The 20,801-nt window shown below is 39.1% G+C and overlaps 2 protein-coding genes across 5 annotated transcripts in view; one reads left to right on the forward strand and one right to left on the reverse strand.

Annotated features, from left to right (window-relative positions):
• Positions 1 to 2,753: 2,753 nt before the first annotated feature.
• On the reverse strand, positions 2,754 to 5,176 carry cabp5a (calcium binding protein 5a). The gene is made up of 7 exons (XM_031315846.2): positions 4,910 to 5,176; positions 4,518 to 4,567; positions 4,355 to 4,385; positions 4,120 to 4,263; positions 3,834 to 3,943; positions 3,518 to 3,665; positions 2,754 to 3,395 (listed from the first exon to the last, which is right to left on the reverse strand). The coding sequence occupies exons 1-7, from the start codon at positions 4,944 to 4,946 to the stop codon at positions 3,367 to 3,369; spliced, it is 549 nt and encodes a 182-aa protein (XP_031171706.1). The 5' UTR covers positions 4,947 to 5,176; the 3' UTR covers positions 2,754 to 3,366.
• A 2,610-nt stretch (positions 5,177 to 7,786) lies between these two features.
• Positions 7,787 to 20,801, forward strand: part of taok2b (TAO kinase 2b) — a 28,343-nt gene continuing 15,328 nt past the window's right edge. For 2 of the 4 annotated variants that reach the window (XM_031315812.2, XM_031315809.2), the window contains exons 1-10: positions 7,789 to 8,400; positions 10,179 to 10,319; positions 13,600 to 13,671; positions 13,757 to 13,858; positions 15,253 to 15,298; positions 15,437 to 15,533; positions 16,797 to 16,910; positions 18,475 to 18,566; positions 18,731 to 18,824; positions 19,530 to 19,611. In XM_031315812.2, coding sequence (XP_031171672.1) covers positions 10,188 to 10,319; positions 13,600 to 13,671; positions 13,757 to 13,858; positions 15,253 to 15,298; positions 15,437 to 15,533; positions 16,797 to 16,910; positions 18,475 to 18,566; positions 18,731 to 18,824; positions 19,530 to 19,611 — 831 coding nt within the window. In that variant the 5' untranslated portion in view covers positions 7,789 to 8,400; positions 10,179 to 10,187. Of the gene's footprint in view, positions 8,401 to 10,178; positions 10,320 to 13,599; positions 13,672 to 13,756; positions 13,859 to 15,252; positions 15,299 to 15,436; positions 15,534 to 16,796; positions 16,911 to 18,474; positions 18,567 to 18,730; positions 18,825 to 19,529; positions 19,612 to 20,801 lie in introns of all 4 variants that reach the window. The other 2 variants (XM_031315811.2, XM_031315810.2) reach the window with 2 other exon arrangements.

The raw sequence follows: 20,801 nt of genomic DNA on the forward strand, positions 1-20,801 counted from the left end.
AAAAAGCAGCTTCCAACTGGTTTTGGTGTAGCTGAGAGCAGGGTATCATTAAAATAACATAGAGGTAGGTTATAACCCTTGGAACCCTGACTCTGAAAGGATCTTATTTGTGATTTGTAATGACACTGAGTTCAGATTCTGGTCAGTAGGCTACCAAAGCAGAAAGTGGCACTTTTTTTTAATTTTTTTATCATGTTTTGCAGGAACACGTTAATATAGTTTAATTATCTATGTCTTAAAAGCAATGAATTCAAAATAATTTTAACAAAACTTTTATTTGAAAATATGCAGTCTGTATGACTACAACTCACAGTTAACATTACAATTTCGCAAATAGAACTTAAGAAGGTGGATGAAGCAACTTACTGAACTCTTTATTGTAATCAGGTCAGTAACGCACACAAAATGTCCTGATCCCGTGTGTCCCTCAGTCAGTTCTATCTTTGACACCTCTAACAAGTTAGTACTGATTTGTTAATAGTATTGTAATTAAAAAAAAAAAAAACTCTTCCCACAGAATCACTTAAAAATCGCATGTTTTGTCAATTTGGATTCAGCTGAATTAAAAATATGTTTAACCATAACATTATAAAGCTGTTTGTTTGCAGTTCCTGAATTGGACCAAAAAAGGTACCAGTGCCCTAATTCAGCAGTTGAATGACATGTTCATCGCATGTGTCTTTAATATATTTATATTTATATGTATATATTGTAGGGGTGACCCCGAATATTCAACAATTCCACGATTCGATCTATGGAGACTGATTCGAATGCCAATCTCACAGTGGCAGTGTCTGAAAATGTGAAGTGCCGGCACTGAGTACTGGTGCGTACTGGCCCATTTCAGGCACTGTTGGTATGACAAAATACTGTTCATATGTAATGTTATAAAAGAAATTCATAAATTAATGTAAAAAGGAAAAGATTACTTTTATAAGTTGTATTGCTTCCCACAGTAGGTGCATCAGCCACTTCTCAGAAAGATTACTTGGACTTTTGGAATAAACATATCCACACACAAAAACAAAGACAGAGCGGTAATTATCCATCTCGGGTGAGATGATTGCAAACAGTTCGTGCACGACAACAAGCTGCTGGACAGAGTGGCTGTACCTGGGAACTGTGTCCGAGAGCGACAGAGAGAGATTATTGTGGATTAATGCAATAAAGGTTGATGCTGGATGTTGGAGGGATCAGGGAAAAGAGGGATCAAGGCAAAGGCCAGGCAGCGAGCATTACATCATCTGATTCTTTCCTTTGACCTCATCAACTTCTCCTTACACCCCTCAGTTTAAATGGGACCCCCCCCTTTCAAACACCCGCACATTACATTTACATTATAAATGCATGAATTCTTCCTTAATTACTCTTTTTTGCCTGCCTGCCTTCACAAAAGAGCAGTTATTTACAAGACAGATAATTGTGGCTTATCCATTAAGCATATTGCCACGGCTATTCCCCCCTGTATCCAGTCTGTGGAGTGCTATTGACAGATGTGTGTTTAGTTATTAGGTCTGTGTGTTCAAGAATAGTTTCACTTTTGTTAATTGGTATTATAAGCCCTCGATCCCCATCTGTCTGTCAATTTGATGTTCCGCCAAGTTTGTCATGCAATAACATCTGTCTGGCTGATGTGCCCCCCGACTGCAAGGGTGCACTGTGTCCCCGTCCACAACCCTAAATCCCCTTAACACAGGTGTTTGATCTCAGCTGTGCTGGCTTTGGATCAGTTTGACACAGTAATTGGAGACAAACCACAAGACAGACTGTTCACAGGTCTTTGTTTTCAGAGTAAGAAGTGAAATCGGTGGAAATTCTGGTGCAAATTTGAAACAACTTTTTTATTGTTGTGTTGATTTGTAAAATGTGCACATGCTGCTATTCCAGATCAGATATTAACTGTATCAGTGGAAATAAACTAACAATGCTAACTAGCAGTGATTTGCTTTGATTATGTGTGGGTACATACATTGTTTTCTCATACAAATTTACCTAAACATTAACAACTTGTACTGAGAATTCCCAAAATTAAAAGATTGGCTCAGACGGTCCTTGCTAAAATGGCTCAATTCTGGGACAAGCAATTTCCTCCCCTATTTTCCCCTTAATATCTAGAAATCTGTAACGCATGAGTCATTATGTCATAATTTTGAGATACTTTAGGAACAGCACTCTTATGAAACTAGTGGTCGCACAATCTCTTTATCCTTATGTCCTTCCAAAGCCAGGGCAGAGAGGTTACTCTATCCTCAATACCCTGCAGAGCAGCAGCATCACAAAATGTTTTCCAAATCCCTTCTTTGGTACATGAAATCCTTAAATCATTTATTATACAACCAGCCAGTTTTGTATTATTATGCAAGTAGACTTATTATGAAATTCAGGCATAGAAATTGTTCCACATTTGAATAGAGAAAGACATTTTACTTTGCTTGTTAGCACTGAAACAAATAAATTTACCTCATGGGTTAGATAGACATGTTTGGATTAAATTACAATGTGCCATGGCAGATATTTTCTCGCACGCAAATTCTTAAGTCTCTTTACTTTTTGTGGAATTTGTCAAATTATAAAGCAGCTGTAGTCTTTCATCACATATGTGACAAAGCCAAAATTCTAATTCTTGCAGACTAATTGATAAATAATAACACACACACACACACACACACACACACACACACACACACACACACACACACACACACACACACACAGGGATCATGTCACATTCATATCAAACCCAAACTCTCTTGCAAAGTTTATACTTAGGTGTTTTATTTAGACATCTGGAAAATACCTGTTACCAGGATTTAAATTGTTGGATTCCATCCACAAATAAAGTATGTAGTCAACACATTACAACAAGCAGGCTAAATACTGTATATGTTAATATGCTATACAAAGTAGTTTCTTTTTATACCTTTATATCTAATTGTGCATTATAGCATTGTTTCAGTGATTAGAATACCGTCAGAATAATTAAATAAAGAAATATGTTCCATTAGCAATACATACATGTAATCCAATTCAACAAAACAATCAAAAAAATACTTTCTTTATATAAAATAAATATCATCAAACAAAATAAGATGGTTCTATTTGTTTTCACACTTGTTTCAATGATCATAAAACATGTCTCAGTACAGTAAATGATTGTCAATCTTTGCATAGATGTAAACTTCTCTTTGAGAACAACTTGACATTGCTTGACTTTTCTCTGCAGCATTTTTATTTGAATTTCAACATTAATACATGTTCTTAATATATAAGTTCATCTGTCAAAGAGATTTGTAGAGGGACAGCATTGATATGAACGCCTGTCCGTAGAGGTGCAGAGGTACTCTCGATTGACAGTCTCCTCGATTGTCATTGGTTGGACATCATTTTGACGAACTCTGCAGCAGGGAGAAGTTTGATTAGTTAAGTGAGAAAGTCCATTATAAAAAAAAAAAACATTGTGACTACATTTGCTCTATTATAGATGTTCATGTCACTGCTGCTGAAAGACAGTTCACACCTTCAAAGTCTACTGTGCCATCTCCGTTGTCATCTGCTTCTTTTACAATGGCGTCTATCTCCCTTTGGCTCATGTGCTCTCCCATCAGCTTGGTCATGGCCAACCGCAGCTCATCTGTTGTGATCTCTCCGTCTCCGTCCATGTCGAACTAACCAGAGAAACAAGAGAATAGTAATAAAAAAAAAAATGTTTTAAAGAGTAAGGCCAGTGTTTATCTTTATGACACCTCAGTGAGTGAGTTGGTGGGGTGTTTGGACAAATCTGGCATTGAAGCAGCTGCATTTTGGAAAGTATGAGGAAAACGTTTCACTCTCACCTCTTTAAAGGCATCTTTGAGCTCCTTCATGCCAATCATCCCAGCCGTTTCTGCCAGAAGCTTTGGGGCCATCAGCTCCACAAAGTCCTCCAAGTCCACTTTTCCACCAACTGGAGGAAAAATCAAAAGAAAAGATTCAGGAATTATGTGGGGCTCTTCTGTGTTTCATCCATTCTGTCTACATTTTGGATCAAATGAGCCACTAACTAGAATGTATCATTAATCTCTACTGTCAAAAACAATCTCAAAAAAAGAAATAAAAATGTTTTACTCTGTAGGTACTCACGATTCATGTTGATATTTTGGCTCAGCTCAATCAGCTCCATCTCCGTGGGCATGTAGCCCATTGTCCTCATCAGATTCCCCAGGTCCTTACAGCTGATCAGCCCATCCTTGTCTTTATCAAACTCGTTGAATGCATCACGCAGCTCTGCAGAGATGTAGAGAAAAACTCTCAGTCAGCTAGATAGTTGGTTGTCAAGAGAATATGCAATAATGCATATTGTGAGAATTTAATTTACCATCAATCTCCTCATCAGCCAGCTGTCTTGACTGCACAAAGAGAAAAACAATCGGTATATCTCTTTATCATTTTACCCGGTTACCTTTTGGGTTATCATCGACTTTTCACACATCAACACAAACCCATCAAAATAGAAAAAAAGATGTTACTGCTGTACTTACAATATTTTTCCCTCCTCGCAAGAAAATGCACGCTGCCCCCAAACTCATTTCTGCAAGAGGAAAAAAAAACAGTGGGAAGTGTGACACATGATGATCAGAACTGGCTAGTCTTTTCCAGAGCCAGAAAGTTATGGATTAAGACAGATTGAGTAGTCTGCATTTCCTCTGAGGAATTGAACACTATGTCTAATGCCTGAACTCTGAGTGTGTCTTCATTTTCTGACATTATAAAAACACTTCTCAAAATAGTAGAAGTAAGTATTCGGATAGACTTATAACAGAAGACATGTCATTTGTGTGATTTTCCTTGAGGACTTAGCCTATAGACCATTGTTATGAGCTAAATTAACAAAACAAGAATAAAGTGTCACCATGTAAGTATTTGTGCTCACCTTCTTCTGGTGATTTCTGTTCTTCAGCCAAGCGCATTATACACGACCCCTGAAGCCGAGACTCAGCTGACCTGCAGTGCAAAAAGCCCTCCGTCTTCCCTATTTTCCTTGATCTTCTTCTCGGTGTCTTAGTGTGTGTGTGTGTGTATGTGTGTGTCTGCCTGGTCTGCTCAGCCTGACGGGATGCTGCTGGGAGGTTGTATAAGGGGAGGGTGTGGCTGCATCCAGGGTTGTATGCTCATGGGGAGGAGTCAGGTGTGTGACGGGGGGGACATCAGGTTCACGTAGGAGCTAAAGAGATGCAGCCGCCTCCAGCTGAGTGTTGACATCATAGTGTAAATGATACTGCCATCTGAGCCCAGAGGACAGAGGAAACATACTCTCAGTTCACAGATTAGGCTTAGAGTTTTTGTTTCTTTTGTTTACTGTGAATTCATAGTTGTCCAATTCGCTGACAAGTCTGTCACTTTATTATTGATTTTTCTGTCATTACTTCAGCAATTAATCTTTTAGTCAGATAATTCAAAGATATTTAATGATATAAAAACAGTGAAAAGCAGCAAATATTTACATTTTAGTAGCTGGAGCCTGCGGAGTGTTAGTCTTTTTATGATTGATAAATCATGATTGAACAATAAATGACTTTTGAAAAAAGTTGACAATTCATGTTCTGTTGATCGACTAATCGATTCATTGTTTTAACACAAGAAAGCACAGCATTTAGCAGAAAAAAACGTACAGCTCATTAATCATAACATTTAAAGTTTGCGTTCCAAGCTTTTAATGGACTTGGATGTCCATTATGTGTTTTGTCTTGTCTGCTTATTTTGTGTTTGCTTGATTTTGTTTTCATGTTGCGTTTTGTGTGTTAAAATTTCTCTGACTCTTCTCCCTATCTTCTCTCATCTTCTGCGTCACATGAACTTTCCCCAGAATCTTCTATGACCAACCACAATCTTGTAGCATGTTTTACTTTTAATCCCACTTCATACAAGACATACACCGTTCTAGTAAACGTTCCCAGCACAGTTTATATAGTAGTTATCGCAGTGTTTCTGGATCAGGACACTCATATCTATTCTTAGAGGGTCAACGGAGAGTCATTGTGTGAAAAGCATTGTTTTTCAAAGAGTGAAGTTTTTAAATACATGATGATAATGTGTTAAATCTGGACTAATTAGGTTTTACACTGTCAAGTTTGAACCCAAATCATAAGCTTTATTGTTTCTTTTGGGAAAACAGTGGACACTATAAAAGAATGGAGCCTCATTTGTATCCTTTATGTGTTGTTTTAACCCCTATTGTTTTCAAAGACATGACAATTAACATGACATTAAAGAACCACAGCTAATATTCCAGTGTGTGATAATCTGCATGAGTATTGGCTAGATTTGTGTGGGGGAAAAAAAGGATTATTTCTTCCATGATTGACAATGTCAGGGATTAATGCCTCAGGGTCAGTCTTCAATTCCTACAGTAAGGATGCATGAACGAACTGAAATTTAAGCACCAGGTCTTCATAGTGAGTGTGCCCTCTCTGAATTATTCCCCCTTGACCTGCTTCCCTGTTATGTAAAGTCATCAAAAATCTGTTTGCATAAGAAGCATAATCCGCAGCAGGAGCTAGTAATGATTTTATTATCTTTTGCCCCTTTCTCGTGCAGTGGGCCAGCTGCTGGGTTATGCAAAGCCGCACCCCTGGCTATGAAAAGATGTCTGTGCAGTGGAGGGCAGGAGGAATATAAGGGTAAGGAAAGTATAAAATAAATTATGGAAGATTAGGAGCTATGGCTGGATGAAGAATATGTTACATTTTTGGATTAGTAACAAGATTAAGATGCTATTACAGCGCATGAAAGCACAGTCAACAGCCCTATTGGATCAGAACTGTGGACTGTGGATAAGAAACTGTACAGTATATCAGCAGCTGCTTGCAACCGAGAATGATAATATAGAAGGATATGGAAGTGTGTGTGTGTGTGTGTGTGTGTGTGTGTGTGTTTAAAATATAAGTACACAACACAGAGATTATACTGAGTGGATTATGAGAGCAAAGGCTCGGCCAAACAAGCCATATGTGTGATTGGGATCATACATGTCTGTGCATGCAGAAATAGGTTGCCATCAAAATAACTTCACAGATGTAAAACTTCAAAAATCTATTAAGAGATTTGAAAAAGAAAATCTCAAAAAGATTACGCCATAAATTTCCCCCAGGTATTTATTTATTTGCAATTTGCAAAATGGCGTAGCATAGGTAAATCTCTATTAGTAGAAGTGTTAGTAAATTAAAAATGCAAATCGGAAAATAGCTGGAAGTTAGTTGATCATGAATAAACACAAGCCTTTAGTTTGTGATGCATTATGCAATCAGAAATCTATGACATTTTTATAACTTTATTTTTCAGCAAGGATTACACCCAAAAACCAATTTATATTTGTTGAGCTAAATTTCCATAGCTACAACTCCGATGTTAGTCTGAATTAGTTATGATGTATTGTGTTTAGTGGACAGATGTAGAAATCACTTCTTATGATGACAGTTTTAGGGCCATATAGTTTTGTTTTACTGTAATAGCTGTTGATTATAAATCAAATTTATTTATTTGTATTTATATATTGTCATTATCATTTTTATGATGATGTGCAAATTAGACTAAATTCTGATTGGTTTAGCACTCAATTACTGGTACTTTACTTTACTATTACCATTTTAAGATAGTTTATACTTTTGCTCCACAACATTTTCAGAGGGAATACACTAATATTTCTGTACTTACAGTAGTACTACTACTTTTCAAGTAAATATTCAAATTATTTCTTCCACAAATGTTTTGGTGAACCTCCTCGGCCACACGGAGGCATCGTCGCAGCTCATGTGCCTGCTTCTGAATCGTCGAAGAAGAACACTTCCGTTTTCCTTTCGGATCCCGCCCCGCACCGCCATCATGAAGTCCTGAACAAAAACGGATGAGAGTCGAGCAAAATGGGGATAACACGAACTGGAGATGAATTCCGCCGACAACACTAACGCAATGACAGTCCAAAGTGAAGCACGGAGCAGACCCGTGGAAATTAATGAATCAGTTTCCCACTGAAAACGTCCCAGGCAGCCCCTGGCGTTGCGTTATTTAGTTAGCGTGTTGCTAACATCAGCTAGAGCGAGCCTCTGATTTTCTTTGGGAGACCGCTCTGCTACTAGCTGGCTGGCTACCGTTAGTTTAGCTGGCAGACGTCAGTCAGCTAGCTGTCACTTTAATTGACTGGCACTTTACTCGTGTCAAGTCGTGCAGACGTGCTAGCTGTCCAATTGACTGGGAGCATCAGGATGGAGAGGAGTTTGAGTAAAAGCATCGACAGACAGAATGTGGTGTGCTCGTGTTGAATAGACACACCAGTGCCGAGGAAAGGGGAGTGAGACCAATATTTTCCAGCCAGGCCGGCCGGTTAGCTAGCTCCAGAGCTAGCTACAGTGGATCCCAAAAGCCACGGTAAGACACGTTATAAATCATTCAGCATGTGAAAGCAGCCGAATTCGCCCATCTGTCTCTCTTTGCAGGGAGAAGTGTACCTAGCATAATGAACTACTTCATTTTCAGATCCTGGAGACGTTGACATTGCCATGTAGGCTTGTTGTTGGCCTGCAGCCTGAACACCCAGCCATCCTTGAATTGTTGTTGTCTACTATTGATTATATGTCATGCATTTCTTTGATGAGTCAAAGCAAAGATAGCATAATTGACCAGCCAAGTACAAAAGCCATCTGGCTTGCTCAGCAGAGATGCACACTGTACATGACACTGATGGCAAACTATTATCGACATAAGACACAAACTTCTCTGTCTCACAAACCAAGGACAATAAGCATTTTGTTTTCCAGAACATGCACAAGGAGCCCCCAGGATGTGAAAATGCATTTTAGAGAGATAATGTTGAATGAAACCACATTGTGTGTGTGTGTGTGTGTGGGTGTAGAATAACTTCTCATTTTCAAAGGAACTATATGCTTCCTCTTTGACAGTAGCAAAATGGCCTTCAAAGAACGTTCCATGCATGTTCATTTTGTGTGGAAATACTGACATGAAGGCCCAGTTGTTCAGTTACTGACCACTTAAAAAATATGGAGCATGTGTTACATTTCCACATTAGCCCTTTGACAATATCCTGATGTCCCATGATATACCCTGTGCCAGGCTGTTGTGTCATATCGCCTTACCCTATAAGACATAACATAACTGAATTAATCAGTGGCCAGTTTATGCATTTAGTAATATAATAATATAATCTTAATCTGAGTTCCCAAAACATATTTATTACTGAAGTTTGGCCCTGTTTATCCCATTGTGAATGCCACTCCTTTGGCTATATTTCTATAATTGGCCAGGAAACCTCTGATGACCTTTTCAGAGAGATATCGAACCCTATAGTGGTACTAGAACAAAGGTGAAACTTGATAGGCAAATCATGGGCCTGCTAGACTGGTTGGCAGATTACTTTTATCTTGTAAATTTGGGCCTTGCTGTTGTCTGCTGTATGCTGTCTATTGTCTCACTGTGATGGCCATACTGTTGAAGGACCAGTGAATGACCAGTGAAAAGTTTTGCCCAGGAGGATTGTTTTATTAAAAAACATGTGAAGAGTTGTGTGTGGATTTTTGAGTCCTACTTTAACATGAGGGAGGAAATAAACGCTGCATTTGCAATTTAAGATATTTTGATCTCTACATGGTTATGCAGTACAAAAACAGGTATTCCTTTCCACCTCATTTACAATTGGATCTACAGAAGCTAAAAGCTGTATGACATTATGATAATTAACTCTTTTTGAATATTTCAGTGTTAATTGTAAAAAGATACATACAGCAATTTTAAGTTTTGCCAGTATTCTTTACCCTTATATTTCTGCTAGAGAGACAGATGGATGATGATGGATCAATGAATGGGTGGATGAATGGTCAATTGAAGCTGATCGTCACTTTGATATTTTCCATCCATATGAGCCAACACAGATTTGCGTGCGTGCGTATATGTCAGACTAGAGAATATTTCTTTTTTTTTAACAGATCTTAATTGAGTTTAACAAGTTTGAAATCTACAAAAGAAAAACACATGCACATTAATATAAACATAGATGCAATTAAGTAAAGTTGTAACGTGCATAGAGAAGTCAGTGACCATATTACCCAGGCGGCTCATGTTTCCAACACATATGTTGGTAATCCTTCCAAATAACAGACGCTCACGCAGTGTGTCTCTTCCGCGCTCACCAGGCGCTGGCCATGCCGTCGAGTGTGCGGGCCGGGAGCCTGAAGGACCCGGAGGTGGCTGAGCTGTTCTTCAGGGAGGACCCTGAGAAGCTCTTCACGGACCTGAGGGAGATCGGCCATGGGAGCTTCGGAGCAGTCTACTTCGTAAGTTGCATTCCTTGGTGTTTGGGTCTGTAATAGTAAGTAGGTGCCGCTGTGGTATCCTCTTAAATTGTAAATCTTGTCTTTCATCTTTGTCAGCTGGCCTCATAATATGGATACACTAAACAGTTAAAAGTTACAATTTGAGCTGTATGAATTTCAGGTGCAAAATTAAATTTAACATGAATATTTATCAGGCAAAGGAATTAAGTACCTGATGATTAAAAACAGCTTTTTAAGTGCATTTCAGAGCACTTTAATAAGAAACTGAGGAGGAACATGGCAACTGCATGGACAAAAGTGACTAAAGTACAAAATGAATAAGGCCACAAAATTAGATATTTAACTTCTATGCATATCTCTGCATTCAGAGAACATTAGCCTAGGAAGAAACTGAGGAGGACCATGACAAATGCATGTCATAAACAATTTTTTTTTTTAAACAATTAATCTAGCGATTAATTTTTCGATTAGTTGACTAATCTAATGATTAATTTTTCAGTTAATCTAACGATTAATTTTTCAATTAGCGATTATTTTATATTTCCCATTGCTCAATTAACAATTTACACAAAACAAATTTCAATAAGGTTCAAGTCTCTATTTATTAAAATTGATTAACACTGCACTGTTCAAGTAAAATGAATTTGTAGTGCAACCTGAAGCCAGATGTAGGCTATCAATCCAACGACAAAATAAAGTCACTTTCAGGAGGAATACAAAAATAAAAACAGCAAGTGCAAAAGAGTAGCCTGTATTTGCTTTTTTTAACAGTAGTAGGTAAAATAATGAATACGCTCTTATTTAACATCCAAGCTCTTCTCCCTTTAGTCTTACAGTAAAAAAGGTGCAATTTTAGCAACATATGAAATCAGATGTATCAAATAAATACAACATAAGGCAAGTTGTAGAGTGTCTAATATAACAGTCTGTAATCAATTGGGTCACTCATGATGATGGTAAACCAAAAAAATAACACTGCCGACTGACAGCGTTTGATGATGCTTGATGTTAAGTCATAGCGGGGCATTAAAACGAATCAACAGACTAATGTACCGTTGGGCTGCTACTGGCAACACATTCCGTGTCACTATGTTGATAATCGCACATGCTTGGGAGTAAAGCTTAGATCGGGCACAAAAAATCAAGTCTGACCCTACCCGAGCCTATGCATGTTGTGTCCAAGCCTGACCCGGCCCGACACATTAACTGGAACTATGAGCCCTAACCCGTTTTAACCCGACAATTTTTTAATACGTGGGCCGTTATAACTGACGTTATAAAGGACTCGTGAGATATCTGAAACAATCTGGCCTGGTTGCGCAATTATGGAAGACAGTGCTACAGATGGGGGAGACACGATTTTAGCACAGTTTACCTCACACTCAAGTCAGTGCAGGACATTTACCCAGAGCTACGGGAGAAGCTGGAAAGACATAGCTTTCTCCCCACCCAATAAAGTAATGCTTTAAAAAACGCAAATGCTTGATCAAGGGGATAGTGGCAGGAAATATCGTCCGGACCCGGCCCGTGGGTCAAGTTCGGGCTCGGGCAGAGAATCTAAACTCTACTTGGGAGGGAAAGGGAGCAGAGCAAAAAGGTGAGCAGAACTTATGGTGTTTTGCTGCTGTTATCCTGACTCAGGGATGCATTTTACAAAGTCTACGGACTACCACGTTGTTGCTGGCATTAAGAGTAAAATACTCCCACACTTTAGAAGACCATGTGCAAGCCTTTTTCTCAACGTGTTGTTGAACTCGCAAGGAATCCATACTTGCACTGTTGCTGGAGGCACCTATGTTTGCTTTTTTGTATGCGTGACGCGTCGACGCAAATTATTTGTGTCGACGCATTTACGTAATGGTTAACGTCGACGAATCGTCCCAGCCCTACACTAAATATATTTTTAAAAAGGCCCACAAAACAAGATGTTTTCACCTAACCTGTCATTTCTGTCCCTTTTTTATCCTCAATGTACGAAAATCCACATTTTAAATTGCCTCTGAACATCGACACAAATTTTAAGTGAACGTTAATCGAATGATGGTTACCATGACTACGGCGCTAGACTGCTGCACAGTGCTGACGCATGTCCGTCAAAATATTTTTTTAAATTAAATATTTATTTATTTATTGACTAGCTGTCCACGACCCACCAGTTGAGAATCACAGCGTTAGGTTTAGTTAACACCCAACACTTTGCTGATACGAATACATGTGTAAAATATGAATATGGGCGTCTAATTATTAGGCAAGTGACAATTAACCTAGCTGAAAATCGCTTCTGTTCTTGAATGTGGTCTACTTTGAGATCATAGATAGATTTTCACTGACTGTTAGCCCTTTTCACTTTTGAAGTATTGATTTCTGTTAATATTTTGTGCACTCCTCAGGGGTATAGTGCTTGCTAGAGAGGCGTTGAGATCATTAATCTTGTTCAGTTTATCTTTAGCACAAGCCATTAAAGACAAAGCTGAACTTTTTTAATTTGGCCTAATTTATCAAAACATTGTGTAATACAAATGAAAGTGATAGTGAAAATCATTATCTTCTCAAATGTGGTGGTTTGCAATATTTTTTGTGTGATGGTCGAGATAGAAGGTTGTCACTTTTTTGATATAGAGGCAACAAATCTATTTAATTAAAATATAATAAGCAATGACAAAAATACTAATAGTGATTGTTAGTTGTAGTAGCTCAAAGCTATATCAGATTGTTGCTACTAGTGGTCAACCCAAAAACCCTTCCTCTGAGAACAAACAGCTGTTTTTCCCATCATTGAGGTGTAGTCATTGTGGTGAATATTGCCTGGGTCAAAGTGGTTGATGGTATGAAAAGGTAAGCAAAACTAAGGAGAATAGATGACAGACAATGGTGAGAGTGATGTTGCATGTCAGAGATGGTGTCTGTTAGACAGGAGGGACAGTAATGATGAAGGTCCGGCCAGTAAGAACACAAGGGGGACAAATCTGCTGATGATGAGCATGGTGCGAGTCAAGGACAAAGGACAACTCGTAAGTGCTGGATGAAAAAGCTCTGTTTAATGAAGGGTGAAAAGGAGCCAGTCATGGATGAAGGGATCAGCGGGAGAGGGTAGAAAAGAAGAGGGAAGAAGGCTCAGCAGAAATCCTTGCTTTATGTAATAGTGATTTCTCTTTTGGGTCTGATGTAAAAATGGCTGATTAACCCCAGAGTTCTCAAGCATGAACATGTTTAAAGAACACTTAAGAAGACTTGGAAAAATTTAATTTATTGTCTGTTGTCCCTATCATTACCACATTAGGCCCATGACATCCGCACCAATGAGGTGGTGGCCATTAAGAAGATGTCCTACAGCGGCAAACAGTCCAATGAGGTAAGACCTGGCGACTCTGTAGATGTAACATCAGTTCATCAGTCAGGTTTGCTCATCAATGATTGTGGCTCTGCTGATGTTCCAGAAATGGCAGGATATCATCAAGGAAGTGAAGTTCCTCCAGAAACTGCGTCACCCCAACACTGTCGAGTACCACGGCTGCTACTTGAGAGAGCACACAGCATGGGTAAGAGCGTGTGTGTGTGTCTGTGTGTTTTTAGGCATGTTTCAAATCCTAACGTAAATTGATTGCACAATACACACAGGGCTGAAACGAAAGCCAATTCTTTGCATCAAAGCTTCATTTAATCCATATAACTATACAGCCCACTGTGTTTCACACGGATGATTATTTCTGTCACAGAACATGCTTACAGGCTGTGTACAGGTGACTGAAGAAAATGGCGTGGATTGCAAAATGGAGAAAGAGAGAGAAAATAGCAGGGGGCGAAGAGAGAGGACAGACCAGAGAAAATGAAAAAGTGTCAAAAGTTTAGGATAATTTGAAACAAAACCAAAACACTCCTACCTAAAAAAACCTAACTAGCTTACCACAATAGCACAATGTCAGTGCTTCAGCATCTCAGCAGGAAGCATCCAGTCTAAAGCCAGGTTTATGGTAGCCGCGGTGTTCCTAAAATGACGTCACCACGGCTGTCGTTTCCAGCGGGAAGGCTCCGCAAGCTGTCGCGGCATGTGGCCGTGCACCTCCGAATTTTTGATGAGCAGGTTTGCCTCTACACACATCTGTGTGATTCTTCATGAACAGACCACAGCAAGTCAAACAGCCTTAAATATGTGGTCAGAGAGAGACGAGAAAAGAAGAACAAGAAGAGAGAAGAAGAAGAAGCATTTTGCTGTGTGGAAAAACATGAGATTGTTTTGTCAAAGCTTAAAAAAAAAATAAAAAAAAAACGCTTCATGGAAAGAGTGTTATTAACAGTGTTACAGGCAGACAGTCATTTCGATTTGGAGATAAACGTCAGTCATGTTAATGATTAGAGTGGATAATTGTAATGTTTCGCGGTATGTCAGTATTTAACATGGACGTATTTACTACCGTTGCCAGGCAGCGACATTTTTTTTTTTTGCAAGATGGTAGGGGAAGAATCCTACTCTCGCTCTGAATGGCTAGTACTCGTTGCCTGCTCTGGTGGGATTGGTTATGTTTAGGCAAGAGGAGTGGGATTGGTTATGGTTAGGGTAAGAATGTCAGGGTTGGTCAATCAGGGATGAGTTCCCTAATGAATATTCATGAGTCTTCCCCTACCATCCTGCAAAAAAAAAAAAACTCGCTGCCAGGCAGCCTGCTTTCCTTTTCTTCTGCTCTCTTCTTCTTTACTACTTCTTGCTTATTCACAGAGTATTTTGTTTGCAGACTGTAGGAGACGCTTTTGGGCTGTACCGGAGTCCAACAACAGCCCTCACACTTCCATAACTGTACTGAATTCTCATGGAAAACTGCCTCCGGTCCAAAAAAAAATGCTTTTTCCAAAAAATTCCTTAACATGAAGTGTGCTCCTGGATTTAAGCCTCCCTAAAATCACATGCAGTTTAACACTCCCTCTGTTTCTCTCCTAGCTGGTGATGGAGTACTGCTTGGGCTCAGCTTCTGACCTCTTAGAAGGTAAGTAGGAAATAATGGAGACAAATAAGTAATTGAGACATTGGCGCAAATTAATTAAGATTACACTAATGAGTTAATTATATTATAGTCGTTTACCTTAGCAATGCCTGATATCCCCAAATATCTCTCTTCTCCCAGTCCACAAGAAACCCCTCCAGGAAGTGGAAATAGCTGCCATAACCCATGGTGCATTGCAGGGATTGGTGTATCTTCACTCTCACAACATGATTCACAGGTAACCCCCGTTCTTTTCTCACTATCCGTATCTATTCGGCTCTCCTCCCCCACACTTCTTGTGACAAGAGGCAAAACAAATACAGGGGAGAAAGCACAAACTGTGCTGCCTAAGATGAGCTTATGCAATGGTGTTTGTGCTCACACACTGTGCAGCAACACATTTTAGTGCATCTAATAACACCCCACTCCGACCTTGTTTTAACATCCGTCCTGAGTGATCCCATCACAAGTGGATAGCTCTAGGTACAGGTGAAAACGCTCTCAGGACGCATTGAGATCGGATCTCAAAAAACACATTTGTGGGTGGTTTAGTGTCCACTTTCTAATAGCAGTGAGAACAGGAGTGTGTCCTGTGTCCACATTAAAGACCGCCTACTCAACTGTGAGCAGAACTTCGTACTCATTCAAAGTATTTCTCATATCACAGAGACCACTGAGAGTGAATCGTGTTTTTTGGATGTTTTTTATTAGTCTCGCATTACCAGAGGTACACAGCGCTGTCGGCGAACTGTGTGGTCAATGCAGTGGATGTGAAACGGTTTCATTTCCTCCAGTATAAGTTCTTCACAATAAAAGTCCCCCGTTATTTTGGTATTTGAATGCTTTTATTATGAAGCGGCAAAATCAAGAAATGTTGGGTCTTCCTGTGCTCTTGACGACTCCTATAAGCGAACATGAAACGTAAAATAAAGCAGTTATAATATAAACTAAACTTCAAACCACAGAGATTCAGTTAGAAGCAACAAATGTACTGAGAGCTGAACACAGACTTTTAAAAACATATTTTTTCTCCTGCACAGGTCCCACCGCCCGTCAGTAGACATCCTTATGTCGGCACCCTTTTATGTACTGTCTATGGTTGGCACACAGACAGACTGGGCAGCGCTTTTTTCATTTTTCACATGATTTATGTGAGAGGAGCAACTGACATTCATAAACGCACATAACCAGCCTATGCAAACGGAAATGATGTCCGTGTTTATTTGCATATAGAGCGGGGAAGTGAGATCCGATTACAAGTGGTCACTCAGGGCGCATTTGGAAACACATTCTACGGACAGGTGAAAACACACGTACCTAGAGCTGTCCACTTGTGATCAGATCATTCGGGACAGATATTAGAACCAGGACGGATATTAAAACCAGGTCGGAACGGGGCCTTACAATCCATTTTCTCTCTCATATGTCTCTGTTTGTTTTGTTTTCCTCACGATTTTCCTGACCAGTCATTTTCTCTTATCTGATCATTTCTCTCTCTCAGAGATGTGAAGGCAGGAAACATCTTGCTAACGGAGCCGGGTCAGGTCAAACTGGGAGACTTTGGCTCTGCCTCCATCGTTGCCCCAGCCAACTCCTTCGTGGGAACACCTTACTGGTAACACATCAGACTTATTCCTCATAACGGTGTCATCCTCGTCATTAGATGATGACAGTTAATCCTTGTGGATTCATAAGAATTACACCAAATTCTGACCCTGCAACGCTTGCACCGTGCTCATGTCCGTATTCATTGGCTTTCCCAAACAACAGACTTTTACTAAAAAATGGTCCCCGCTAATGAAAAATGTAATTAACTCCCCTGATGTTCTTAAGCTCCACTAAGTATGTCCCTGCATCATAATATACCTGGAAGCCATTTTTAAAGTTGTAATCCTTAAGAGTCCGGTCCTGGTTCATTTGGAGACAGTCTTATTTACCATGGCAAGTGTTTTTCTGACCTTTTGCAACGCGAATAAAGGAATCAACAAATCACATTGTGTTGTTGACTTATGAGGATTATAATACAACAACAGGAGGGTGTATAGACGGTAAACCTTATTACTCCTTTCAACCTAGACAAAGGCAGCGTCTACCAGATTTACAGACCTTTTCCAGTTTTACCTTTCACAAAAGCCTTAGGCCTAGGGCTTTAGTTAAAGTAAAATTAAAAATGTATTTTGATATTAAAATCTTTAGTGATTACCTTTTACCCCAATCACAAAAAGAAACCCATTTCTCCTCTTACCCCTAATATCTATCTATCTATTTCTGCAGGTAGCTTCAGTTTTATTTGCAATACACCAAACTTCAATTAGCCGACTACTCATCTCTGGCTGGCTGTGCTTGATTTATTGTCACAGGTTCCAACAATGTGTGGCCGCTAGAAAGTCCATCTCATCATCAAATTCATCTAGTAGGGCTGCACAATATATCGTTTTTTTATCGTCATTGCGATATCAACTTGCGCAATAAACACATCGCGAAAGACACTGCGATTTATTTTGTGTCAGTTGAAAGAAAATATCAGCACTTTAAACTGTAACTGTCATTCTTTTTTTTAGTAATGCCTTTTCTATTTAATTCAACGTTCAATTTGTTTAATAAAAGAATGTTGGAAATGATTTCATTGTTTTAAATTCAACAAGCAATTTGTTGTATTTTAGCAGAATTCTGAAAGCAGCAGAAAGGAAGAACAAAGTACACTTAATATCTGTTTATTTATCGTTATCGCAATATTCAACAACGTATATCGCATATTTTCATCATATCATGCCGCCCTAATTTAAAACCTGCAACAGAGTGAAGTTCGAACTTGAACAACTGCAGGGTAACTGTACTTTTTTTTTTCTTTTTTTCTTTTTCATTGACATACTGATCTTTATTTACATATTTGAATAGATATTTACATATTGTATGTATTTGAGGTGCTGGAACCAGCAAGTGTTTAGTATTGTACTGTCTGTCAACTAAACCTTTCAGCACTACCTGCATATTTCTCACAGGTACATCAGACTCCACTATTCATTGGCAACAGGTTATTATTGTTGTTGTTCATGAGGCAGCCTAACCCTTGTAATGTTCATGTCCATTCATGTGGTGACAGTGAGCCCTGAGGTGGTCCAGGATCAAAGGAAAAGAGAAGGAAAAGGCTGAATTGCTTTGTTGTATCATCCATGCAGGATGGCCCCTGAGGTGATCCTGGCCATGGACGAGGGTCAGTACGACGGGAAGGTGGATGTGTGGTCACTTGGCATTACCTGCATAGAGCTGGGTAAGAGATGGCCGTAACATTGTCCACAAGTGTGTGTTCTTTTGTGTGTTCACAAAGCTGAAAGCATCAAACCCTTTTCTTTGCTTTCTCCTCTCATCTTTTTTTGTTCTTGCTCTTTATCTGCCACTCTCTGTCACGCTATGTCGTGCTTTGTCACTCTCTAGCGGAAAGAAAGCCTCCTCTGTTCAACATGAATGCTATGAGTGCCTTATACCACATCGCCCAGAATGAAAGCCCTGTGTTGCAGTCTAATCACTGGTGAGATTCCTAAATGTCCTTTTTAGGCAAATAAGACTTTTGTTGTTGGTTTAATGGGCAAAGAGGAGCATTTTCTTGTGTTGCTTGAGATTATGTTACAAATGTTGCTTTTATAAAGTAGCTTCTAATGTTATTGAGGCCCTTTCAACATGATGTTTTTCAAAGGATGGAGGATTGATTAAAGTTATGATTTTACACACATTTCCAGGAAGTCTACAAGAGGCTGACAAAGTGCTGATGAAAATTGTAGAAAATAAAATTAACTTAACACTATGATGACAGTCAGAATTTGCAGCTTCGGTCTGTTGCAGTTAGTTTTACATTAGACAATAAAGTGTTTGTGACTTGGTGCTTGCAGATCACAGGGAATCAAGAAGCACATTGGTTTTATCATTTCTGTTCAATATAAACCCACAACACCTCCTGTGTCACCCCAGTATGCAGTCAGAATAGGCACATGTTAAAGGGTTTTAAATGCTTTGTAACATCCTGCAAAAAACTACTGACAAAGAATAATTAAAAGTTGATATTGTACTATGAAAACGTCAGCACATAGAGCTTTAAAAAGTATTGAGTGAGACCAACTGAATTCATGGATCTGTGTTGAAGTTAGGTCATTTACAAGCTGCTTGATATCATATCATAATCAATTATCATAACATCCCAGTGTTAATGGTGGTTTTATGACAATTTTATCGTTTTCAGGTCCGATTATTTCCGCAATTTTGTGGACTCCTGTTTGCAAAAGATCGCCCAGGACAGACCTACCTCTGATGTGCTGCTCAAGGTACAAAGTGTTTGATTTTGTACATGAAGGCAGGCGGCAACATGTGATTATCTCTTTGTTAGAGTTTTTAGCCAGGGAACTAATTGTTTGAAATTGAAGGAATGAATATAATTTGTATGTTCTAATAAAATAATGTGATGTACATTATGTGTGTAGGGCACATACAGTGCTCTCAAGTGCTGCGCCAATCTGCATATGTCATGTATTATTGTATATTGTATTGTTTTCATTAATAACAGAAATCAAATTCAACAGATGCAAACAAATATATTTCATTCCTTTTTGTACACCAGGTGTTCAAATTGAATTAGTTATTTCAAAATAAAGTGCTACCCTTTCTCTTTAGTTACAACCAGCTGTAAATAAATACTAAAGTAGTCTCTGTTTACGTTTGCTGTTCCAGTTGACTTGTGTTGACTTCAGGTCACATTGACCCGTTTTCAATTTTTGTTTTATATCAGGGAATATGGGACGTAGAAATAACCGCTGAAAATGTGTAGAAGAAAAATTTTACAATTTAAAACGTTGGAAAAAGCAAAAACAAACCGTGAAAAAAAGGCGTCAAAAATGTCAAGGTTGACGGGAGGACAACACAAGGGTCAAATGTGTGCTGGCATAACAAGCGGGTCAGCTTGTTGCTGTTGGGGAAACAAATGATTTGCCTTTGCCTAATATCAAAGGAAAACAGTGAGTGGAGGTGTAATGTGTGAGCATCAGTAGTCGTGTTTCCATTTACCTATATTGACGCACATTTTGAAGTATTGCATTTGAAAAGCCGAATGGAAAAACGACAAAATTCGTCAAAACTTCCTCAATTATGCAAAAACGTTTTACGCTTGCTTGAGGTGGTTTTTGCCTTTGGTCGAAAAGAGTTGATTCGCTAAATGGGATGTGGAAACACCTTTGATGAATAAGTTCTAACGTAGCGGACATTTCCTCACAGGACTATTCAGGTGTTTCCGCTGTCGGCGTCCTCCCTGATATTCCCCTAACGTGTCTTTCATGTCTCCGGACAGCATGACACATGGTCAATACTCACGGACATTAAAGAACAATTCAAACTTGCTCAATTGAACCAAATTCCTGAAGACCTCTCCATTTCTCTCGTTCTGGGTTAGATGCGGTTAGATGGCAGAGGCAAATGTTTTGTTTCCGTCTAGCAACCTCTACTTCTACTCCGTTTACTGGCA

This window comes from Sander lucioperca, chromosome 22 (genome assembly GCF_008315115.2).
Source record: "Sander lucioperca isolate FBNREF2018 chromosome 22, SLUC_FBN_1.2, whole genome shotgun sequence".
Lineage (NCBI taxonomy): Eukaryota > Metazoa > Chordata > Actinopteri > Perciformes > Percidae > Sander > Sander lucioperca.

Excerpts from the sequence above, each read along its gene's own strand:
- cabp5a (XM_031315846.2), bottom strand. The coding sequence starts at position 4,946 with ATGCGCTTGGCTGAAGAACAGAAATCACCAGAAGAAG. Across the intron at positions 4,568-4,909 it reads ACAGAAATCACCAGAAGAAG|AAATGAGTTTGGGGGCAGCG; the intron begins GTGAGCACAAAT and ends TTCCTCTTGCAG. Across the intron at positions 4,386-4,517 it reads TGCGAGGAGGGAAAAATATT|TCAAGACAGCTGGCTGATGA; the intron begins GTAAGTACAGCA and ends CTCTTTGTGCAG.